The sequence below is a fragment of the Xiphophorus couchianus genome, chromosome 4 (genome assembly GCF_001444195.1).
Source record: "Xiphophorus couchianus chromosome 4, X_couchianus-1.0, whole genome shotgun sequence".
Classification (NCBI taxonomy): Eukaryota; Metazoa; Chordata; class Actinopteri; order Cyprinodontiformes; family Poeciliidae; genus Xiphophorus; species Xiphophorus couchianus.
The window spans coordinates 27,083,982-27,110,551 of NC_040231.1; the positions used below are offsets into that span (position 1 = coordinate 27,083,982).

Consider the following 26,570-nt stretch of genomic DNA (forward strand, 5'->3'; position numbering starts at 1 on the left):
TCCTGAAATGTCTGTGAATCTAGTCACCAACTACGGAGTGCTACTTACGAATCACCACCAAGCATTAAGTCACGTTTTGCTTCAGGATCAAATTAGTATTTCACTAAATTAGAAACAAAATTCAGCAATAGATAAAATATAATAATTTCACCCACTGTAGGTCCCTTCATTGTAGTTTTAACCTGAGTATGGATAGACTTCTTTAGACTTTACGTTGTATTTTATATGATTTCCTTTTGTGTGTTCCCTGAGCCACAGAATGAGTTTGGGTAGTCAAGTGATTTCCCATATATCATTTATTTATTTAGTAATTTATTTATTTGTGTATTAATCTATGAGCTATGTATTTAATATTAAATAATGCACAGTTCTCTTCATGAGATTCGCCTGCTTCCTCAGTGGTCCTTTGCTTTCTGTTTGGTTGGAATATAGGGCAGTACAGTTTGAGTGCTCTTGTCAGAGACAGTTTGTGTGCTGCTATTTCTTAACAGTTTTTTGCGGCAGCCGGGATTTAAGAGACCTTTCCTGGGTAGCGTGTGGGCTCCCGTCATCGCCGTCACCGGCGAGGAGCCATAGGAAGGGTCCAGACAGTTATATAGGAGCGAGTGCTCAGAGGAAGAACGCTTGGGACCGACTGAGCTGCCCAGGAGACCCGGCTCTGTGTCGCTGTCTGGCGTGGCACAGCCGCTCTTGTCCTCCCGCAGCTCCTCCTGCTCCTCCTCTTCGTCGTCGTCGCAGCACAACGCATGGTAAAGAATCTTGTCGCTGAAGCGGACTCTCTCCCGCGTGCCAGAGGTGCGCGAGGTCTTTTGGCTGTGCGTGGAGCTGCTGGCCTCCTCGCTGGAGGAGTCCGGAGTAATGATGCGTGGCCCATTGGGGATCGGAAGCCCGCCATTCATCTGGGAGTAGACCGAGGCAGTGGTGGGGGGCGGGGTCTGGGTCGGGATAGTTCCTTGACCCAGGTCCTGTCGTAGGTCGCTGGATCTGCGGGCGGCTGCGCCGGCGGCCTCCAGGTAACTGCAGAACTCCCAGCTGTCGGAGAGCACATCTGCGTTGAGAAAGTCCAGCCTGAAGGCTTCTCCCAAACCCCGCTCACTGCTGGATGTGCTGCTGGCTGTGGCCACCGTCCAATCATCCGGCTCCTGGTCAAAGTCGAAGTCAGACGTTAATTTGTCGATTTGACCCACCACCTGGAGCAGGAAGGAGGACACAACAAAAGAACCATTGAGATGTTTCAGAGAAGCCAACGACGTGGAGAATAAGCTCTCTGACGTGTTTACTCTACGCAAATTTAATGCTGAAAGTAAATGTTGGGGAAAGGTAAAATCTTTAAGCACAGCTGTTCAGACTCTAATATCTAAACGTGCTCCAAGATCTGATTCAGAGATTAAAAGTCTGCTGTATTTCTCATCAAAGTGAGTCAAACTCTGTCTATCCAGTTGCTGTCAGCATGTGATTTTGTCTAATGTAGCTCATCATCAAAATCATCAAAAACAATCATCAAACACGCATCAAATATATCAAGCAATGTTCCAGCTGTTTTTAATCAAAGGTAACTCTAAGCAAATGGACTTTTAGGCTTGATTTCAAGGATTTAAAGTTTCAGCAGTTTCACAGTTTTCTGGAAGGTTGCTCCAGATTTGTTGAGCGTAAAAACTGAATGCTGCTTCTACGTGTTTGGTTCTGGTTCTTGGGACGCAGAGAAGACTAGAACCACTAGACCTGACTGGTCTGGAAGGTTGATACGACAACAGATCCTTAATGTTGTGCTAAGTCATTCAGTGATTTATAAGCTAACGACGGTGTATTAAAGTCAGAAAAATGAAAACAAAAAGGCTTTTCTGTTCTTCTGATGTGATGATGAAGATGGATTCATCTAATAAATATGTCTTAGAGCTAGCTGACACATAACTATTTAAAAAAAGCAACTCCTGCTGTTAAATTGGCTATGTAGCAACATTTAGGGCACTAGGTAGAAAAAAAAACAAACCAAAATGGAGGCACTGACAACATATGATTAATTTGTGAGCGCTGTGAGGGTCCTGTGTCTCGCTAACCATTAGCCGCTAACGATGTGTGTTTGTAAGTGTTTCAGGGCCACCCATGGCACAAAACTGAAGGGTTGTTTCATTTGATCATCTCTCCTTCTGAATCTAAAACAGCCAGATCCAAGGTGTCTTACCTAACCCAGTATCCAGCATGTTTGTTTCCCAAGCTAAACACGCATAAATTAAAAAATAAAAATAAAATGTCATTACACTCCGCATAAGCTTGATGACATGCTAAGGAAATTCCTCCATTATTACAGCTGTGTTGGAGTAGAGGCATGCCTAAGAGACGCAGGACACCAACTCTTGAGGACCGAGGTCGGGCATTCCTGACTTCCACTGATCAAAGTTGAACTGAATAATGTTGCACAAAACAAAGATTGCTTAATATGTGCAAAAAAACTCTTAACAAGAAAAAAGAACTCTATGCTTTTTGACACCACATTAGAATTTAGAAAAGACTAATCTAAACACCGACTAATCGGATCTGCACTGGAATGTTCTGCATCGATCTTCAACAGTTCGTTATACATCGAAGCAAACAAAAGAATGACTTCACCGGATGGAAAAATAAGAAAAAGATTTTAGATGCATTAATCTATTTGTGAAAACAAAGCTAAAAGGACAAGAGACTTAAGACATAAGACAGACATGATGCTGGTGTATCAGTAATCAGAGGAGACGGCGTCTCATTCAGGCGTTGGAGCGACCGGTTCCTCATACTTGGGAGCGGCTACGAATGCGCCGTTTTGGGGAGATTGTTGTTGCGATTTCACAGAATATTTCTGGATTCAACACGTTCAAACTTTTCATGAACTGAGCAGTGCTGTGAGAGCTCTGGTGGAGCTAGCGGCACGTTGTCTGAAAAAAACTAAAGCAAACCACCATCCTCCTACTACTTCCTGTTGCCTTCTTCGTCTTTTCCACCAGCAGTAACATCCGGTTGTTGATCACATGACTCGTGATGTGAAAAAAAGTGCTCCAGTTGAGGTTTTGCGAAATACATCTATTTTGATACGGCTAAAACGTCACCTCACCGTAACACTAAAGTGTTTAATCAAAAAAGCGTTAATTTTTCTTCTTAATTGCCATTTTCCCATTAAGGAAATGTATTTTTGGAATTTAAATTTGCACAATGCTAACGGAAACACAGCTACTCCCAAGCCTCATCTTCAACAGCTTTCCCCGGCTGAGAATTTTGATCCATAGCATCCCTAAATGTAGTTCTTTCTTTTTGTGTCTGTTCCTCTCCCACCTTCACAACAACTTACATTCATGTTAGCTCCTGCAGCTGTCTGCATAATTAGTAAACTGAGAGCCAACAAACAGTATCAAAACAAACTTTCAAAAACATCTGGAACCGCAGGAACACTAAGCAAAGATAGTCAAAAAGCCTAGCAGAACTTAAACATAGCATATGCTCCTTTGGTACCAGTTAGTGTTTTCTTTCACGGCTTTATTTTGCCCCAGTCTTACATTATTCAGATGGCTCACAGTTATTCATTTGCACACAAAACAACATTTTTCTCATACATAATGTGCAGAAACAGTAGAACAGAATTATTCTAAAAGAAATGGCTGTGAGCTTGCGTTAGACTTAATCTTAGTGGAATTTTTGTTGTACGGCATAACATGACGTTTCCAGAGGCTTTCTGTGCTTGACATCCTACTGATGTGCAAACGCACAACCGCCCCAAAATCTCCACTGCCAAGTTCAGCAAAAGCCAAGATTTATTCACAGCTGCTAATAGATCTGTTTGCTTTTCCAAGACTTTTTTTTTTATCCGTGAAACCTAAATTTGTTTGTTAATGTGTTTGAAATGGGTTGTGTTTTCCACCACGGCCTCCTGTGGACAGGTATTTTAAATTGCTCCATGTCGCATCCGCACAAAATTAAATATCCTCTGGAATGAGCTCGTAACACTGACAACGTGCCACGACTCACGAAATAGCAGGCAGAAAGAGGCGGAAAGAAGCCCGTTGTCTGATTGGTTAAAGCTGCTTTGTTTTTTTTTTGTTTTTTTAATTCATAAACACACTCTAAATTTCATGCTTAATGTTTGTTTTTTTCTCTACTGTGCGCCAAAATGAACAGAAATATCCAACCGCTGCATGAAAACATATCCCTAGAAGACATTTTATTTATTATTCCCTCTAAATTGACCTGAATGCTTCTGTGATCAGGAGCCGCGGTGTTGAGTGTTTGATGAATAGAATGCCCTTTAGTTGAAATTGCGCTGCTTTGCTTGACAACACCTAAAATCCAAGCCCTCTGTACTTGACATTTTAGCTCCCTCAATCAGCACATTCGGCTTTCAACAGCGGATTGTGAAACGAAAACACTCACGGCGCACGTAACTCGTAAACGATGCATTTTCCCCCAAACTATCCAGCAATTAAGCGCTGTTTTGAACTTTTGTTTAGTTCTGCAAAAGAAAGAGAAAAAAAGAGGTCACGTGGATTAGCGACATATATGAAGAGGAGAAACTAATTTCACCCTGAGAATTATAATTATTTGCAGTGTTTGCTTCTCTCCGGCTCTAATGACTGCAAAATAAGTGTGATTGCAGCACAAATTTAAATCTCATCCCTGTATTTAAACCAAGAAAATAGTCCATCCACAACTTTTAATTAAATTCTGAGCATTACCACCCAGTTTCAGAGACTAGTTATTTTTTTTGCATACATTTCATTTTCTTCATACACCCTCAATAAACAGAACATTGATAATGATGATTAAAGAAAAAGATTTAAACAGTTTTTTTATTGCATTTGATGACAGAGAGATTTGGATGTGTGAGCACTTTATAATAATGTTGAATAAATTAGTTGCTGTTGTAGAAGCATGGACTTTTGTGTGCTTTAGAGTCCAGTTTATTAAATGATCCCAACACCTTTTTTTATACTCTGCAGGATTGATTCCCCCCCCCCCAGTAGCAGATGGAAGAAAATTATGTTTGAATCTTAAGAAATCAAAATATGGAAAACCTGAAGAGCTCTATAACTCCAGAAAATCTATGAATCTGTATGAATCCTCTAATCCCTGAATTACTCAACCCTGTTTGCTCTGTGATTTGCAGACTTTAACTCGTTGGAGCCGTTAATGTAAAATGCCTCTCCAGGCTGGGAGAGAGAGAGAGAAAGACTTAAAACGCTTTGTTTACTTCTTTAGACAACTATTAATCAGCGGATTTAAAAATTATCAGGTGCATTTCAAAACATCGTTAAACTTGGAAGTTGGAGGTTGCATCGTAGTTACTGCGGCATGTTGCAGGTTCATTAAGTGTTGTAACTGTCTTGACTTAAAGGGTCTGCTGAGACTCTGGATGGTTTATGCAGCAGCAACAGAAAGCTCTGCACTTTCCTTCTTCAATAAGTTGTGATGAAAGTGGAGAACAAACTGGGATGACTTGAGAGCTTTTGGGATTGACAGAATGATTGTTGCCTGTACTTTTGGTATTTTGGACACTTGCAATGCGCAACCGTAGCGACAAGGTATTGTTTTTACTATCGGGAGCAGCCGATTAGCACCGGAAAAGCTTAAATAACGTCTGAACTATGACCCCAAATCTCAGATGATTTGAAAAGGAGGCTTCGTGGATGCATGGCCAAACAAAGATCTAAAGAGGGGCGTCAAAGGCAAATGAAACAGATTAGCTGTGCTTCATTAATGATGCCGTTACTGTGAAATATTGTCTCTGAAGCCTGGAAATCAAACTGCTAGCTTGTCAAACAGCAACAGTGGCTTCTTCAGATTCACTGCAAGTCTGACTGCTCACAGCAACACCATCCACAACTACTCTGGAGATACTTTGATGATATGAGTGATGGCAGCATTTAATTTCCCTTGAAAATAAATAAAAAATTTTTACTTTTATTGAATTATTTTAATTTAAAGAACTGAGCCCATCATGAACTCGTTGCTCACAATAGTCCCTGTAAGAGAAATAAAACAAACGCTGACTATGTCACAGTGCTGCTACAAATGAAAATGTTTTTTCATGACTGGAAATAACCACTGATGTACAGGTGCATCGAAATAAATTAGATATATGAATTCTTTCAGCAATCCAACTAAAAAAACCCTAATAAATTCATTAAATGAATTGGTGTATTTTAGATGTTTATTTAGGCAAATGTTGATCATTTTGAATTACAGCTAACAACACAATATCCAGTTTCCTTAGAATATTATGTGAGATTGCTAAAAATACAGAATACAGAGGCTGTCCATATTAGTGTATAGTACGTTTAGTTTCTTTTTGCACCAGTGCAGCCTAACATGAAGGTGGTCCGCCTGTGGCTCTGCTGAGATATCAAGGAAGCTCATGTTACTTTAACTGTGCCATTCAGCTCATCTACATTGTTGGCTCTGGTGTCGTTCATATTCCTCTTGACAAAACCTCGTAGATTCTCATGAGGTTCAGATCAAGTCATTTAGCGAGTCAAGCACATTGATAGCATGGTTATCATACCAGGCATCAGTACCTTTGGGAGTTTGGACAGGAGCCAAAACTTTACACTTGAACCTCAAGCAACGTGAATTCTGGGGCTTTCCGCTCTTACTCCTGACTCAAGGTTATTGATTTCCAAATGAAACCTTTTTTTTCATCTATAGAAAACAGCTTTGGATCCCTCAGCAACAATCCAGTCCTTTTTCTCCTTAGTCCAGGAAATGATTGATGTTGTCTTGACTCAAGGAATGTCACTATTTTGCTTCTCAAGGATCCAGGTATTCTTTCTGCATTTGCCTTTGTTTCTACCCCACTTTCACTTTCTACTAAACTTTCCTTCAATACAATATGGATACAGCACTCTAAGCAGCCAGCTTCTTTATCAGTGACCTTTTGCGGCTTACCCAGCATGCGGAACGCGTCGGTGATCATCTCCTCAGTAGCTGTAACGTCGGTTGTTTTCTCCGCGATCGTGACGGCCATGATACTACATTTCTTTCTTCTGTTTTTTGAAAAAAGGTCTATATTACTTTCACCTTGTGAAATTGTAATTTGCTGAGAAACAGAATTTGGGGATTTTATTAGATGTGACCTTTAATAAAGAATGAACTGAAATGGATTCCTGAAATGTAGCCCTGCGTGCCACAAAAATAGATACGATAAGTTTTCAGTTTTTGAACTGATTTACTGGAATAACTTGGATGATATTCTGATGCATTCAGATGGGTGAATAACATCATGCCGGTACATGTTGTATCTCTTTTATTTTTTCTACTGGACAGGTTCACTGGACTACTTCTTCCATGATGATCCTAAAAAAGTAAAAAAATATGAACAGGCAGTTTAGAGTAAAGAAAAAGCAGCCTGTGAATCTCTGCTTCTTTTTATGGCTCTCACACTCTTTGCAGTTTATGACACAGCGATGGCCTATTTTTGTGACTGAAAAGACTATTTTCGACACAGTTGAGCTGTAATGGATTGTATGAGAGTTGATGTTCTGTAAGTGCTGCAGATTTGACTGTAACTTCAGTCTTTAATTTTCTCTCAAAGACTCTGCCGATGGCTGTTTTCATCACTGTTTGGTTTGAAGAGCGCGATTGTAACCGTGTCAGTCATTTTCGTGTGCGTATTCTGATCATATAAATTTTAGAATTTTTTTTTTTTTTCAAACGTAGGTGTTTAATTGGTCTAATTTCAGAGCATCTCTCTGTGCATCACAGTAAACGTCTCTCCCATACGGGCTTTTCTATAAATTTCAACCAAACGAGTGAGTGTTGCGGTAATTTTAAGTGTTATTGTAATTTCTTTTTTTCTGTTTCACTGCACACTATCAACCAGCAGCGATGAGTCAACTGTGTTCACAGCACCTGATCAACTCGGAGCTTAGTCATTTCACAGCTCTCAGAGGTGCTTTAAAGGAGAGGTTGCCTCGGCGCCATCAGACGGGGGTTTATTACTGTACCTCAACACCTGTCAGAGATGATTGGGCTGGGTAATTGAGGGTCAGAGTGAAAGAGAGCTCTTTGAGCCTTGTCTGTGACAGAAAGTTGGAGTGATGGCAATGACAGTCCACGATAATCTAACACAGGGCCATGGTCAGTCATGTAAAAGCTCTTGAAGAGGCTCCTCTTTGGCAGAGGTGTGATTTAGGAAATAAAATCACCCCCACTGACTGTTATTTAGGCCTTGGCAGTATATTGGCTTTGAAAAAAAAAATGTTTTAACTAATATTTAAAACAAGATATAAAAACAGACATTAGTGTGCATAAAAGCTATAAAATCTGAAGGTGTTTATTTAATCTTTTTCTTTGCAACGACTAGGTAGTCGAATTAGTTTAACTTCACACTGTACTTTTAAGACCATATGTTTTAAGTTTAAGTTATAAAAATAATTCCAACTGGACAGTGTTTGACACTCTTGCCTTACAGTTAAAATGTGTTCTTTGTGGTCCTTTTTGTGCGGCATCTGCATTTTCTTTATGAGTTTTCTACGGGGTAATCAGTTCCCACATGCAGACAGACAGAAAGTTTATTTTAGGTAATTTAACAACTAGAAGGTTACAAGAGAGTTTTCTCCAGTAGTGTAGAGCAACAACACCCTTTCCCTGTGGTTCCACACTCCTTGTCATCACTTATATGAACTACTGTATATTGTAGGTTGTTTGGAAATATTTTTGGAAAACATATTGTGAGGTAACAAAATGAGAGCCATTTTTATTAAGCTAACACTGGTTTACTTGGTTAGCTATTGGTCACACATTTGCAAAACAGTTGACTCTGGACTCTGCATAACCCAACTAGCAAGTTGGTTAATATCAGCTTGTTAATTTACCATTTTTACTCTTTAAAAAGCAGTGTTGGAAAAGATATTCAACTGAAAACAATGCTCACGTGAAAACTACCTTCCTTTCTATTAGTCAAATATTTAAATGTGTATCAGAATCAAAATGGTAAACTCTTTGTCAGCTGGCTGAAAGATGACTTCTACACTTTTTCATAACTTATATGGAACATATATCAGGTTGTTTGGAAATATGAATGAAAAACTAACAGCCATCATGAGGGAGCTAATGGGGAGCCACTTTTATTAAGCTAACACTTGTTTAGTTGGTTAGCTAGTAGCGACATGTCTGTAAAACAGCTGGCTGCGATTCCCGCTTAGCCCAACTAGGTAGTTGGCTAATATCAGCTCGTTAACTTACCATTACAGAAAGCTGTATTGGAAAAAAATATTCAACTCAAAACTATATTTACATGAAAACTACCTTCTTTTTTTATGAGGCGTCCAAGAGCTAAATGTGCATCAGAATCAAAATGGTAAATATATGTAATGTATTTTATATTCCAGCAGCACAAGGAGTAGCTTTTATTATCAAAAAAATTACTTAAAACATGTTATACATTTTTATTTCTATCTATTAAATTAATGCCAAGATAAATATGACATTGTCATACTTTTACTCAAGTGTGTCATATAGAACTATACATACTGACTACTCTAAGAATTGACCCTGAATCATTGACTGCTGGGATTTGCTCTAGCACCCCTAAGCAAGATTATACAGGAATAAAATGGGCTGGATGAATAACTGTTGGTGCCATTAAAAATAAACTTTAAAGACTTAACATAAGGATGCTTTTTCTCCCCTAGATCCTCTATGTGTGTCACTAATTGAAATTGGACCAAAACATTAGCACAGGAATACAGGCAGAGGTCAAAATCACTGAATGTGAAAATTTAGGTGTTAAACGGCATCTGCTGAGAAGAAATATATAACACACTCTCTAATCACCGAGATCTTTAAACAGATGTTTAAGGGGAATAACTTGATGGGCATTAGTGGCATTCTATATGAGCAGATTTTTGTTTGCTGCCGAGTAAACAGATGGAGATTGCCATCTTTTACAAGTCTTACATAAAAGTGCATATTTATCATGGCTCTAATGATGTCTGTGGAAAGCCTATCATGTTTCCACATTTATATTCTAGTATTTACCAGCAAATAAAAACTGCTTTGAAATCTGTGACGATGCGGTTTGTACATATGTAAAAAATAAATCAAGTGCAATTTACCAAGAGAACTCGGATAGAACGCCCTCGCTGGGCTCGTTTGAAATGCACGACGTGTGAGGGAATTTTCGCTGGAGCGCTTCATTACTCTATATTCAAACGGTTTTTCTCCATCTGTTACTTTGCCACCCATTCTTGCAGGAGTCATTTTTCAGAGGAGTTTGCGGCGCTTGTTTGGTTATTATGCCCCATCCTGCACGGCTTTGCTTTTGTTCACAGGGAAAAAATTGAAATGTTCATTTGAGCTCTTCAAATAAATCAAAACAAGCCTTGTTTCTTTCTCAACATGCTGCAGTAGTTTTCCATCTTACCCCTGTGCAGCCTTTCCGGTGCTGAAAGCGCTTAATGCCAGTCTGGAGGTCTCAGCAATTATCAAAATGGCCTTGCATGCTGGCTTCATGAGTAAATCAGTCACAAATATTGTTTTAATGCAGTTAGCGCATGCAGTTTTGCACTCCCTCACCACCTTATTCTTATTTTCTCTCAATTTAAATCCCCCCAAGACAAGAATATGAATGGATTCCAGCCACTTGCATTGTTTTGATATGGTTTATCTTACCCCCCTGAAGCTAATTTATCATCCCAGACTAACTCTGAAGGAACATATTTACTGCATTACCAAGGAAAATCATCCAAGGAATCCCCCAGGCATGTGCAACTTTCTTTTTTCTTTTTCTTTTTTTAGATGTCTTATTTAGCACTGGATGAAACAGTGGTTTGGGATTTTAAATACTCAGCACCACACAGCTGCAAAAAGCTCAGAAATATGAAGCTTAATGTTTTATTAAGCAGAAAGCAGTATCGTGTAACTCAACTCAACAACACTTTCATACTGAGCAAGGATATGGTGACAGTGGAAAGGAACAACTTTTTTTTAGCGGGAATAAACCTCCAGCAGCAACCAAGCAGCCATCTGCTGCAACCCTCTGGCGATTTGAGAAGGCAGACAGGAAATGTGGAAAACACAAAGAACTCTTTTCCAGGAGATTTTTTTTTAAAAAAGCAAACCAGAAAACAAACTGACAAACTATCATTGACCAATACTTATTTTTCTCTCGCCTATTTTAATTTTATTTTTTAAAGTGGTTGTACTATGTATTTTCTAGGAACAATGTGCTATAAAATTGCTGTATATAACAAACATGACTTAAAGAATTCCGCGATAGACTGGCAACCTGTCCAGGGTGAACCCCGCCTCTCGCCCGAAACGTTCGCTGGAGATGGGCACCAGCACCGCTCCCGACCCCACTAGAGACAAAGGTTAGAAAATGGATGGATGGACTTAAAGAATTGCGACATAAAATTGTGACTCTGTCTTTTTAAAAAGATCCAGCTCTTACCGACATTCCGCCTCAGTCGCTCCATCACAACAATGCCATTAACAACCGTTCTAAAGAGTGGACTGAAAAGCAGTTCGTACGATGAGCTCAGCAGACTCGCAGTTCCACCAGGTGTTTGCTAATTGCTGCTGCCGCTAGTCTGGAGGAGTTTTGTGGGGGGGGGCTCAGGGGCGCAGAGCTTTGTTAGGCGGAAGCTCGACTGGAGTACGCAGCTTCCAGAAGGAGCTTTAGTCGAAATAGGCGGGGCTTTGTGAGACCAGCTTAATGGTTGCCATTAAGCTGGTCTCACATTCTGCCATTAAGGATTTCTCATGTCTGAGAAATCCTTGAATTTCTCAGACATACATGGAAGAATCAAAGCAACACTGCAGGTATGTTTTTGATGAGGGAATAGCATTATTACATGACGTAAAGCTAAAAAAAAATGTCTGATTTCTACATGATAAATAAATGGGCAACATCAGAATTTTCATTTTTTTCACTCAGGAGTTAACAACTCTGCACTTACAAAAATGATCCAAGTGAACCAACTTAAAACAAATCACATAATTTGTTACAAGTTATCAAATGAAGTTTATCCAAGTAAATATACTAAGATAAGTTGTTGTGAAACAAGCATAGTTAAATTAAGTTTGATGAACGTAGCTTTATTACACGTAGCAAGTAATTAACTCATTTTTTAAAGTTGGAGCGCCATTCTTTCTTTTTTTTTCAGCGTGGGTGTTGGGCTGACATTGTGACAGTTAATAACTATTAACACAGCATCATATGTATGAATAATCTAACGAGCTCTGAGCCTTTCAAAGCTTGCATTAGGGAAGCCGCTGACAGCTTCACATAACCTCACTTTAAAAAAAAATCTTAATCTCTTATATATAAATGTGTTGTTAGTCTTTGACCTCCATTTGCGTCACGCCAAGCAAGCGAAACAATGCTTGCACAGAGCAACAGCAGCATGTTCCACTCTCTTCACAAACGTCCGAGGCCAACTTTTTTCTGCTTTAATGTGAGCGAGGCTGATCTCTGCGTGCTCGCTGTTAAGAGTGTAAGCGTATCTAAGGTGCTTGGGATTCCAGTGCGGTCTGCTCTGCAGAGATGCAATGAGTATTCGAGTGGACAGCATTAGCAGAACGAAACCAGAGGGGGGCCTGATTTAGGTCAGGCAATCTTGATTGGTGAGATGCGTTCTGTGGTGTTGGCACACGGATGAAGTGTCCTTTGAAGTGTTCACTGGAAGCATTTGGTGTAATTATACTGTCATGAGAGTAGCTATAAGCTCGAGACTTCATTAGGCGCGTGCTTCGTTCTTTTTCATCTTTTCTCATAAAAAAAAAAGAGCCCCACTCATCCTTCTGGAAACCTTCAAGTGCTAAACAACGCCATGATGAGCAAAGAGCCAATACCTCCTGACACCTCACTAATCAAAAACATCATTACAAACTTCACCATGTAACGGGCTTCATTTATCCCTCAGGGTTTGTTTTTTTTTTATCTGCAAGAGGTGGGCTTCTTCGCTCCTTGAGGCCTGGGAAATCAACCACTTCCTTCCCCAAATTTAGGTCATTAGACTGGACAGACTCATCTAACAGCTGCAGGGCATATTTGGGAGGTTTGTGCTATCAGCCTGGAGAGGTTATGGGTTGTACAATCAGGGAGGGAGCAAGATGGTAACAGCAAGAGGGAGGCAGCAAATGCAGCATGTGTTGTTGCTGGCAGAGCACACTGATCATTTATTGAGGTTCTCCTTCATTGCTCCTATCCGTGCTGAGAGGCCTAGTGCCGGTAATGACCAGAAAAAGATGGTAGGGCCACGCTACAGGGCTCCTCAAGTCTGTCTGCTTCCCAGAGATAGCGACGGATTAGGCCTGTGTAATGTCGGGTTATGCTGCTCTCATGCAAGTGGAAGGAGAGAGCGAGAGGGGGGGGGGGAACACACGTGTGTATGCGTTCGGGTCGCGCTCACACGTTTAATGACTCGGCGAGGCTTTTATTAATTTCTCTTTTTGCAGCGACTGTTTTAAGCGTCTGTCAGAGGTACGCATGTGTGGTTGATGGGAGTTCTACAGGAAATGCAGGTTGATCTGCTCTGGTAAAAGTGACCGTGAGACGGGGGAAAGCAACGCTGTGGGAGCCGGCTCAGTCCAATCCAGCAGTAAACCCCCCTCGTCCTAATACCTCAGACTCCCAGTTTGTCTACCAGCCAAACCAATAAGCAGACACACAGGAAGACTATACTTGAAGAAAGGGGAGGATAGGGGGATAAAAAAACCCAAAAACTTACAGAGCAGTTCCAAAGCCATGTGGTTATCCCAATTTTTGGCAAGAGAGGCTCCCAGTTTTTTTGGTGCTGGAAGGAAATGTTTGGACTTACTTAAACTACAATTCATTTGATTTGTTGCAACAACAATGTGCTGCATATTTCTTATTAGAGCAGTAAATTGGTGTAAACACGTTAATACACAAAAATAAAACGGAACAATATAAACACATTTTCCATGCTGTCAGAGCCGGTTTGACTCACTGATTGTGAATAGTCTCGCAAACGGTTAATGCTGCCTGAAAAAGTAATTATATACACATCTCATTACAGACTGATTATGCGGCAGTAATTGATTTGGTTGCATCTTGGGGTTTGACTTATTTATTTGCCACTTACAGTATAGTGCGGAGAGGCATTGACCTACACAAGCAGCAGCAGCACTATTTCTAGCTGTAAATCGAGAACGTCTTTGGGAACAACACGGCAAAGATCGGGACCCAGACGTTTTTTCTGGCACACCGTATATAAATGCAGCTGTCCTGGGTTCGATTTGGAGCCACGTCTTCCAGTTTTCTCTCTGCCATTCTTGCTAGTCTGCTGATCAATAAAGACCACGATTGCCAAAAATGTGTTAAAAAGCATTTCTTTTTTTTTTTTTTTTTTTTTTTCAAATATTGCTTTTAGAACGAATATAAATCTTTCCACGTTATTTGATGAACAAACCAACTGCATATTAACAATTACCACAGGTTTTCCTGAGGTGAAACTCAAAACCCTTCAGTAATATCTCAGCAGCGTTCTCAGGCTGCATGGTGGCTGGAGTCAGCTGGGTGTCACGGCTGTAAAAATAGAAAACTCCCAAAAATATTCATATTATTTCTTTTTTTTTTAGATTATAAGAATTTATGGTAGCTGAAAGTACACACACATTTTGATAATAATGTTGAGTTGAAACGAATGTTGAGGAAAAGCTGAGTTCACTTTTCTGTCTTTGTAATAGGTCGTCATTCAAAATTCTTCATAAAATTCTTCATACCAATTTTCATATTTTATCACATTACAACCACAAACCTCAGGATACTTTGTTGAGACTTTATTTTGTAGACGAGTGCAAAATAGTTCATGATTGTGAAGTAGAAGGAAAGCAATCCAGCCAGCCATTGTCTGTACCTGCTTGTCCAGCTTTAGAAACCTAAAAGTCAGACTAGTTGGCGTTTTATCCGATACTGGTTATGAATGTAAACTTAAAATCTTCCGTGAATAATTTATATCTTAATTTTCCAAATCTTTGTTTGAACCTGATTTAAAAGAAGTGATTTAAAGCAGAGTGGCTGTTAGAGCACTCTAATCTTTGCTCTTTCTAATTCCTTTATGTATATCTAAAGATTCAAATAAAAGTAACTATACATAAACATACAAACAAAAAGAGCAGCAACAACATGCAGTGTCAAAACATTATTTTAAAGATGTTCTAAGCAGTTTTTACATCACCCACCACGTCCTAGCACCAAAACTGTTCATCAAAATCATCAGTTTTTTTTGTAACAGTCGCATTTCCATCGAGCAAATTTATTTTCCGATTGTCAAATTGAGCGATGAAGTGGTCAACGAAAGCACAGCTACTGTGACCAAGTAATTAAAAGTGGTAAGATAAATGCAAGATGTGAGGTGGGAGAAGAAATTCATATTCTTGACTCCAACCATGTTTCATTTGCAACATCTGGAACTTCTCCGCATCCTTTTATCCACCTTATTTCACAGAAATACAGTATCTCTTGGAAACGCAGACACGTCTAAGAAAAGACAGGCCTGAATTAAAATCTCTTCTCAACTTTAGAACCGATTAGCACTTTGCTTACAGTCAAATTATCGGCCACATGGACCTCCCTCGCTCCTTAATTGTGCGTAAGGATGAAGCTGCGAGCAAATCTGCTCGGAAAATATTTGGCTTTGTCTGTTCTCTGAGAGAGAGAGAGAAAGAACAAAACAAAACACTGAGTTCTATTTATAGTTTGTCTGGAAAATGAGTCATATCAAGAGTTACCATGCAAAAGCTATCACCTGCTGCCTTTTAGTAATTAAGATTCCTTACTTCCAGGTTCATGTTACGGCTCCCATCACAGCCTGTCTCCCAGAGCAGGAGACAGACGATGCCGCCTAAGCAATGCCGCAGAGCACGCCGTTATTGCAAAAAATATCCAGGGGTCTAAATCGGTTTGTGCACACCCAAAAGTGAGGAGAAAAAGGCCAAGTTAGCTAAGACTACTCTGACAGCTATCATCTGTTTTTTTTCTCTTTTCCCAGCGAGAAAATGCAGTCGGATCTATCACCTCTCTCAGTGTTGAGGCGGGAAGCAGAGTCTCTCTGTCTGCCATGTAAGGTCGCGTGAATAAGGACGACTCTGCCATGCAGCTCACTGTTAATCATGCAGGTATCATCCATGACAGCTGCTGGACTGTTTTCAGCTGTTGACATAACTGTCTGACGTCCGTAAGTCACAGCAGCTGCTGGCACTTTAAAATTTTACCACACACAGACTCACCCCCGCGCGCAAAACAAACACACACACACACACACGCATTTGTTGTTGGTAAGTGTTGGCAGTGAGTGCAGCATCCGGATCGGTTACTCAAAAAGTTAATTAAGTTTCGAGTTGCTGTGGTTGGGAAGTGTAAGCCAGTAGGGGGGATAAGACAAAAATAGCGGATAAGACAAAAATCTTATCCGCTATGTGTTAGCAGGAGCATTTCTGGAATTAACCTATGCCGAGATTTTTAAAAGACAGCCTTTAAAAGAACAAAAATTTTTTTGCAGTCGCGCTGTAACAATAGTTTCAACTCCTTTTTTGGGGGGATTTCAGGGAAAATGTTGAATTCACCAAATTTTCTCTATTTCTCTCTCCTTGTTGCTGTGCATGGCAGTCAGCTGTATAAAAGAAGTCCAGTGCACTTACAATACTGGCAAATTTATTAGTTCCTTGATCAAAAAGTCTAGGAAAGTTTCATGGTTTTGAAACTAACATGGTCACCCTTAAAGGTAGCAACAATTTAAACTGCAACGGCAAGCTATGAGTGGCAATTAAAGTGATAGTATTCAGGAGATCATTTCCAGTGCTTGTTGGGCTGTCACTGGGCAAGCGGAGTTACACCAAAACACCTCATTTGGCGTCATATCAGTGTGACAACCATTACGACGCACTAGTACATCTTGTGCCTTTCGCAAGCAGTGTGGTTTTTCTGTTCCCCGGTCATTGGACTATGGTGTGTGACGCAAGTCACTCCACTCTAACCGTACCGTATCATTATCCTGTGGTCCTACAACTGAGGGTTAGTTCATATGGGCCGCTTTTACAATGGAAACAGACACAATAGCGTCTTCAACCACATCCACCGATGCCATATTGCTCGCTGGAAACTAGGCAATTGTTGTTGTTGGAGTGTGAAAAATCAGTTTGACAGTGTTGACAAAACCAGGAAGATAGAGCACATAACACCAGTTTTAAAGTCCCTCCACTGGCTCCCTGTAGCTCAAAGAATAGACTTTAAAATACTGTTGTTAGTTTATAAATCACTGAACGGATTAGCACCACAATACATTAAAGATCTGCTGTTGTTGTATCAACCTTCCAGACCTCTCAGGTCTTCCGGTTCTGGTTCTGCTCTGCATCCCCAGAACCAGAACCAAACGAGGAGAAGCAGCTTTCAGCATCTAGGCACCACAAATTTGGAACAAACTTCCAGAAAACTGTAAAACAGCTGAAACACTGACTTCTTTTAAATCTAGACTAAAAACCCACCTGTTTAGGATTGTATTTGAAATGTAATCAATTACAAATTTATTGATGGAACTTGACTTAATGTCGTGTTTTGATTGTTGGTTCTATGTTGCTTTGTGTTTCTGTATTTGATATGATGTAAAACACTTTGAAATGCCTTGCTGCTGAAATGTGCTATACAAATAAAATTTGATTTGATTGATTGATTGACAAAAACAAATAGGGGGCAGTGTTGTACCCCAAAATGAAAAACTGCACTTTTACAATTAGCTTCATCATATGCAGCTATGGAAGCTCTGCGGAATCAAAAACAGAACCTAAACCTTTCTTATCCAGAGAAGTACGAAAACCTTCAGCTTTGCCTCTCTGCATGCACTGCTTTAGCTTCATGCTCTTTAATATAATATTTTGTGTATTTTGTATTTTTTTTCTCCTTTCTATTAGTCACGTTGACGGATTTGTTGGCAACAAATCAGAAACATGCAGCAATGGCTGGAGTTTCTGAGAAGCAAATATGGATTTAGAGACTAGAAGTCCAATAGTTTTTGCTTTTAGAGTTAGGTTTCATTTTCCTTGTAGTCTTCATGTGTCCTTTCCTGGAAGCATTTGCAGCTTTCCCTTAACCTGCAGCATAAACGAATGGTGTGGTGAATCCTTCAAACAGCTGTTATATCAAGACATGGCTGGTTGATCTATTAGTTATGGCAGATGGGGTCTCCTTTCCATTAGAAGTAAAACAAATATTTTACTACCATTCTGTAAGTGCTTGGGGTATCTTGACTATTTCAATGAAAAAAAACTCTTAATCTAATTGATACATGTTGACATGGCATCTATATTTTGTGTAAGCTCTCAAGCTTGATAGTAGAGCAACCATATGAAAATGTTCTGACACATTTTCCATAAATCACAGCTACTTACAAACAGAAATGAACATTATAAGGATTAAGAATGTTTCAGCATCACAATGACTTCCCCGTGAATGAGTACCAAGATGGTTTGTAGTAGGAAACCGTCTTGGTTTCCTACTACAAACCAGACCTCTTTTCCATCAAAAGAGGTCTGGTGGTTTATGGTTAGGAATTAGGATTTGGATTAATATTAAATTCTTAATCTAATGTCAGTATAGTTATCTGAAAAATGGTACTTTCTCAACGTGAAGATATTGAGCAAATCTCAGGCTAATTTTTTATTTTCTGTAAAAAAAAAAAGAAAAAAAGAAACTGTACATTTCAGAAGATTGACGGTGAATTTCCATCTATTTTCACTAACTGAAATTTGTTGTGGGTTTTCATTGCAGCTCACAGCCGGCGGTGCGTGACTTTGGAGCAATAGTCCAGCGCCGAGAGTACCAGCAAACTCGACTAATAATAAAGGGCATGCAATCAATATGCCACTAGCATTTCTAGGTTTTCTATGCCTGCAGTGCTTATCTTAATGGGAGTGTGCTCCATTTTCTTTTATAGTGTGTGAACTCGTATATCATTACCCAACAAATATAGCCCAATCTGCCACAGTGGAGTGAAAACACAGTGGGTCAGAGGAGCGAAAGAAAAAAACCAACTCCTTCATGTAATTTGTTTTTATTTAAACCTTCGCCGCGCAGCTTTACGGGAGCCATGGCAAACCTCAAGAATAATTTACTTCTTCTTAGCTTTGCATTGGGCTGCGGCAATCAGCCAGCCAGCGGTTTTTTTTCTTCTTTTTTTTTTGAAAACATTATGTTTCATGAACTGAGAGGTCTGGAAGGTTGATACAACAACAGCAGATCTTTAATGTATTGTGGTGCGACAGAGGGTGACAAGCTCAACACAATTAGAGTCCTGTGGGAGGTCGTTTTATTTTCCTTCAAGCTTTTTTGCCTGAAGTACTGCTAAACAAATACCGACCAAGCGTTCATTGCATTAATAAAAAAACAACAATAACATTAAAAAGTAAGAGAAAAAAACAACAACAACAAAAAACCCCTATGGTTGTTAGTTTTCGGTTCATGCCAAAAATTATACTTTTAATAAAGCCGACACTTGGTCGTCCTTTGGCTTAATATTTTGTACCCATGTGTTAACATGGCAACAAATCCCTGACAGGATTTCCTGATGTTGTAGGCTATTAGAGTTTGATGAAAGGGGCTGTCAAAATATTTTCACTGTAAACAGCATAAAACATATTTTTCAGGCTAATCCATCAAGTTATGAAAATTATGTCTTTTCTCACCCACATGCATCTTCATTTTTCAACTTCTATACCAGTTACTTTTGTTTATACGTTTTAGATTAAAAAAGACAAAAAAAACTCCAGTGTTTTCTTTCCATTAGAAACATCCGATCCGACTTTACCGAAACCTCTCTTAAATTTTTTAAAGATACTTTTTCTCATTATGCTTCTTTGAAGATAATACAGGCTACGTACTGTAAGTCTGTGATGTTTCTGGAAAGAAAAAAAACGTTTTTAATCAGTCACTTTCTCTTTGTCATGGATGTGAGAAGATGGGAGCCCTTCAGGTAGATGAGATAGAAAAATAAAAAACAAACCGCATCTGCTTTATTGAAAAAAAAAAACAACAACAAAATTGCAGATTACGTTTGTTCTTTGGTACAATGTTTGTTTGAGTTCTCACAGCCAAGTGATTTTTATTCGGTGCGGTGTTAGCCCTTATGAACCAGAAAATGTGGCCAAACAGCATCAAGATTAATACACGCAAAATCAGGCATGATGATGGCAGTCCATCAGTTTCCCTTGCCATATTATCTCATGGAGCACTGCTTAATCGTTCATCCAAAAACAGTTCAATGTGGCACAACATAGCAGGGAGAACATTAACCAAAAGCAGCTAAGGGGCCTATTGCAAGTGTAGTAGTTATAGAGCGAATCCACAGCTCTGGTGCAAGAATTTATTGAAATTAGAAATCTGGTTCTCACTGAGTGGTAGGAAGAAAACCACTAGAGTTCTTGTTAACGTTTTGCCACGAGTCATGCAGAAACGTGAAAGAAGATGTTCCGGTCATATTTTGTAAAATAATTTAACCTTTTTGAAAACCAGTGGAAAGCTAACAGTGCATATCAATCTAAGCACATCATGTTTACAGTGGGACATCCCACATAATGCTGTCGAGATCCTTGTCAACAACCTTTGGCAACAGCCTTTAACATGCAGCCACAGCTAGAAGAAATAGTTCAGATGAAAGTATACATGTGGTCGAATGGCCCCAGTCAAAGGCCTGACCTAAAACCAAGTGAGAATCTGTTTTTATTTTAAAACTAATAACACATGTTTATCTAATCAAAATGAGCTCAAGTTACTTTGCAGAAAACAATAGGCAAAGATATCTTTGCTCTCCAGATCTGCAGGTTGAAGTTGCAACTAGGCCTGTCACAATAACAAATATTGTTGAATAATTAATTGTCACAAAAGTGATTGCGATGAATGATAATATTGTTATTTTGAGACTTTTGTCAAGTAATATAATAATAATGGCAAAAAATAATGCACACATTATTGAACAAATGAACACATTCTCAAAGATCAATACACTTTAAATTCTAATGAACATTGAACGCTGCACTAGAGTTTTAAATATCCAAAATAAACAAACAACAACAAAGAAAACGAATTATAAAGTTTTCGTAAACAAAATTGTCCTTAAAAAAAGGGTTAGTTGAGACCTTATTTATTGCTCATTTCGACAGGCCTAGTTGCAACTGCAGTGCCATGTGATTGAAGCTTTTCACATTTGTAAAACATATTGCAAACCATATGCTGTTTTCTTACCACTCCACAGTTATGCAAAGTCCCAATACAATGCACACAGTGTACATCTTTAGACTCAAAAAGCCAGCCATAGTAATTTTAGGATTTTACAGGCATGTTTCAAACTCTGTATGGAGAGTTTCTAATGAAGCAGGTTTATTTTTATTGTGGCTGGAAAGTGTTTCCTTACCAGCGTTTGGTTATTTCTGCCTGCAGATAGGACCCTGCACACAAAGGGTCGCAACACCCACACGTATCGTGATGGAGAGCGAAAACTAAGCTCCTGAGTAATGGTGAGCTCCCCTTCCTTGCCACCACTGTGCTAAAGTAGGCCACAGATATTGGAATCACCGACTCCCGTACCGCTTTCTCTCAAAACAATTTGTCATTGCTTCTAGGGTTCTGCCATCTCTATCTGTGGCAATCTGCAGAGCGGCCGCCTCAGAGAGTGACAAAACCTGTCACAGTGCGTCACTTTCCCTCTCTCCCTGGCAAGCGGTGGGACATCTTTGATTCGGCAGCACCTTTATCAGATATGGCAGTTCCTAAAGCTCTGCCTATAACAGCGGGCGAGTGTAAGGAGAGGAGCCGGTGACTTTACAGAGACCTATTTGCAAACAAAATCACCGGGAGACATTCCCCACAAGGCACCATCTGGCAGCCACATATACCTGCCTGTCTCGCGACATCGCCGGCTCGGCTATTTATAGACGCTCTCACGTCCGCCCGCCCGCGCATTGCATCGTGTGCAACAGCAACCAGAACCTAGTGAACTGGAGAACTACCTCCAGGCAGTCAATCATCTGAGTGACAGATGCCAACACATTTTCCTCGTAATATTTGAATCTTCCTAACTGTCTGCCATATCTGACGACGAGAAATGAACGATCATCCCGCCCTTGAGAGAGAGAGACCTCGCAGAGACGACGAGCCCTGAGATGACCTTCTTTGTCCCCGTTTGAGCTCTTTTCGTCTCTTGTCCTCGGCTCTGGGCATGCCGAGACGAGCCGCAGAGCAGAACCTCCCTCTACATCGACAACGGCAGAATTTGTGATGATTATGGGAGTCGGCAGTGGACCGTCGTTGAGAGTTATCAATGAAATAATTAGCGTGTCATCTCATAATGCAGGAGTCTGGATTCTCTTCATTGATATTATGTTATTGAACTTCCATCCTTCAGTCCTTGGAATCACATCGAGAGCCGTAACGGAGCAGAAACGTGCATTTCAAAGCCTCTCTGTCATTTTCTTCACATTTATATGCATTTAAAACCCACATTATTATACTCCATATTTGACTGAAGTGCTAAAATATCTTATAATTACTTTTTAAAATTGTGTGACAAAAACATGGACTTTCTGCAGGTGTTTTTTGTATTTATGTCCACATCATCACCTAACTTCCGCTATTGCTTCAAGCGACGTTTCATCATCTTGGAGGAAGTTTTGAACTTTAGCACAGTTTCTATGTCAAATGCAACCTTTATGTGTGGGGGGGATTAGTCATCAAAATCCAGATGTTTTGGCTCGGTTTTTGCATTCCAAAGCTGAAACGGCTTGTTTTTCTTCCCTCTTGTTATTTCGGATAGATTTCCTCAGCCATGTCGCTGGGAACAATTAGTCAATGCTCCCGGATCAGCTCCTTTAATTACATACTGAAAGAGCCCTCATAAGTTCCAAAACATATTGATTACTTGCCTGAGACCTGCGAAGAATACATATGCGTTCCTTGCGGAGCGATATCGCTGCATATTTTTTCCTCCTAACAATTCTCCTGATTTGCGTTCTAATGTGTGTGCGTCTCTTGACAATTGTAGGCAGCAGATTTGGCAGGGAGACGTGGTGGTGTGCAGAGAAGTGTTATCTCAGCCACAGAAGCGCTTGCAGCAAGAGGAGCCTGATAAAGAACATGGGGGTGGGGGGAAATCGGGTTAACACTGACTGTGTTTTAGTGTACAAATAAAGTGCTGCTACTTCTATTTTAGGTCTTGTGCTAAGTCTAAAGGGAGGGTGATGGTTGTCCTTCATTCTCCTTTCACTTTCAAATGGTAGACTGAGAAGTGTCTGCTGTGGTTGTTCTCTAATGTTCTCTGACAAACCTTTGATGGCTTTGCAGAGCAGATGGATTTATGCTGAGATTAAACTACTAACAGATGGACCCTTTTCACTAATTAAGCAATTGTTGGCTTTTTGCAGGGATATCAAATGAAAGGCAACTGAATGAATACATTTAAGACTAAAACTCTTCATACCACAGGCAGATTTAGGTTTAAAGTAATCTATTTGTTTGATCAACGTGAGGGTGATGGCAAGAAGAACTTCCAACATCAAAGACCTGAAATTCTTAAAGAAAAACTACCAAAATCTAAAAAAAAAACAAAAAAAAATCCCAAAACCAAAAAAGATCAGGAGGTGGAATGGTGAAAGAGATAATTTGTTTTTCAAAATGAATATTCCTTTCTAATTGTTTCACATGCTTATAAGGGATGCCTGTCTTGTTTTAAACCAGAAACCAGCTCTTGAATCATTCAAAATATTTGTACATCTCAATCAGACAGAGGTCTGACTTATTTGGGCTTAATTGTTTTGCACACATCAGTTTTTAGTTGGTAGAGTAAAACTTCAGAAAACTATGTATCCTTTTACGTTCCGCTCTGCATTCTTAAAATAAAATGCTTAAGTGTTAGGCTAAAACACTTAAAGTTTTAGTGTTGAAAAACTTTAAGTGAATCGAACGAATGTTTGTGGTTGTAACATGACAAAGTGCGAAAATATCGAGGTGCATTTGCAAGGTGCTATGTAACGTATACACTTTAGCTCATTTGTGTTTGACCAAAACCAATGTTTGCCCAGTGACAGAGAAGTAAGTGCAATTTCAGAATGGATCAGTCTGGTCTGTCAAGCTCACACGGTTTAGAGGAAATAAAAGGGTAGCGAACCAGAAATGTTGCTGCATTGTAACAGTCATCATTCATCCATCGGATATTTTCTTGTCTGCTGCATTCTGTTTTGTTGTCTTGTTTAAAAGAAAAAAGTAAAAAAAACAGCTCAACCTGGGTTGCTTACTGGCATTCAAGCAATATTAAAAAGGCCAACTACTACAGACAAATAAGCAATGCATAGTGAAGGTAAAGGAATGGGGAGGCAGTTTTCCATCCTTTCTTCTCCCTCTCATCATCTTTGGCTTTGGGCTTTAAATTAGCTGTCCCATTGTGCTGAGCTGCTGACACGAGTCGGAAACGCGGTTTGAAAAGCGACGTATTGTTTCATGTAAAGCGCATTCATCAGTTAAGTTTAGCTGACTTTGGCAGGGAAGACAAAGGATGAGATGAAGAAACGCCGTGCAAATGGCTTGGTGAGGTAGGGGAATGCTGGCTAACCTGCATCCCTGAGAACCTTTTGTGAGTATCTCTGACTGAACTGTCATTCGTCTCAGCCGTATTTCTGCCTGACTCCCTCCTCTATCTGCTCAGTCTGCTGGTAAATCCGTAAGACCTAATGCAGTGCCTGTTTGCAGGTGCGATGATGTAGAGATCAGCATCTGAAACAGAGCACCCGCCCATGCAAGGTCTACACTTCTGTTCACACGCTGCTCTACAAGGTTTCCAGGCACGTTTAAAAGAGGGCTACATTAATAATCCATGGATTCTGAATCTGTGCGTAAGTGCAGTGCCAACCAGTGAGTGCATGTCCTTAGATGGCCATTCGTTTGACACCTTTCAGAGTTTCTCCCCCTCTCTGTCTCTCTAGCCCCCTCACTTGGGTAGCTGAACTTTGATTGATGACATCAAAAGGAGTGGTGAAATGTGGGGGCTGAATGTAGAGATAACTGACTGCTGAGAATGACTCAGTCTGTAGTGGAGAGTCAGTCTTCTGCAGCCTAGAGGAAGAAAGCAAGAGGGACGAGACTGGAGAAGGTATCATGGGCTAAATGAGGCCTTGTGGCCTGTTGAGCACACTGAGCTTCATCATCCGTGGCTCATGTTCGGAGGCCAACGTGACTAATGCTAATGCTGCTTCGTTTGAGAAAAGAAACATCATGGAGTCGACGTGATGTAAACAAAGAGCAAGAGTACGGCATCACCTGCAGCTTCCTGTCCAATCAATCAAGTCTGGGAGGACAGAAAACAGAAACTCGCAGCACAACACGCAACTGCAGCGCTGCATATATAAGCACTTACTCTCTTGAACATACTGCCACACTCATGCTTTCTGGCAGATACGCCTTCACCCATAGAACAACAGCATCAATCACCAGTTTTTCAAATAAAAACAAGTCGCCATAAAGACACAATGGATACATTTCCTGTATACAACACACCAAGTCATATGGACTGCCAGGTCGCCTCGTGTTGCTTCCACCCTGATGCTAAACGGTGATTATTGGAAAGGAACCTTGTACATCTAACCTCGAGGCTATAAAGTTTTATTTCGAGGGCAATACGTGTGGCAGCTTTGACTAGATCTCTGACATCATCGCACAAATTCCCTGGAGTGTGACCTTGAATTGTATGTGATAAATTTAAGCGGCTGCATAGGGCGTGCTTGGGGAGGTCAGTCACCGCAGAAGAAAAACGCCGTCTTCTGTGTCTCCTTTGTAGCCGTAATTTATGCATCATATTTTTCTTTCTTGTCGCAAGGTGATGGCTGCCAATAATGCCAGAGTGGCGGCCGAGGGGTTTGTCGCGCTCTCCCTCTTTAAATAGCCGCAGATCTAATCTGCAGACAGCAGCAGAGTTCTGACAGATCCTGCCTTGGTGCCTCCTCCCACTAGGTGACACATTCTTATTTTTCCTCTCCTCCGCTCTGGTATTCACTCCATGGAGCACTGGCCCCGCAAGCGATCGTCAGTTCTGTTCTCCATCCATGTCTGAAAAACCAAATGGATTTACAGGGTTTACTGTCAACCTCTCCCTTTTTTCCGGGCTTATGAATGTGGGACTCTCTTCCGTCTCCTCTCTTTTTATTTCCACACTGTTTGACTCTCCATGATGACTTGGTCGTCCTTCTTATTGGAGGAGTGCTGTTGTGGCATTGGCTTTTTATTAAGCGTATCCTTCACAGGTGACCTTATAATATGTCTTGACCTAAGCACAATATAGTATAGTCAAAGCTTGGTATATAAACTTCATGAGGCTTTCAGGCAGTCCTGGCTCTTTTGATCTTAAAGACACAGGAATGTTGTTTGATTCCCATTTTTAAGCCCACTCAGGTTGGGCTTCATTTCATCTCGCTGCCCTGTTCCTAGGAACGGGGCAATGAGGTCACTAAACCTGGCTTCTACTAGTTTAACCCAAATGACTGTGCATAAAAAGGAGCAAAATGTGTTTTTATTTTTTAAATCAATATGGCTCCACTCAATGTTTAAATAAGCA

The 26,570-nt window shown here is 40.2% G+C and overlaps 1 protein-coding gene across 2 annotated transcripts in view; it reads right to left on the reverse strand.

Annotated features, from left to right (window-relative positions):
* Positions 1–278: 278 nt before the first annotated feature.
* The window catches only part of insyn1 (inhibitory synaptic factor 1), a 61,939-nt gene continuing 35,647 nt past the window's right edge, over positions 279–26,570 (reverse strand). For both annotated transcript variants that reach the window (XM_028015258.1, XM_028015259.1), the window contains exon 3: positions 279–1,190. In XM_028015258.1, coding sequence (XP_027871059.1) covers positions 396–1,190 — 795 coding nt within the window. In that variant the 3' untranslated portion in view covers positions 279–395. The remainder of the gene's footprint in view (positions 1,191–26,570) is intronic.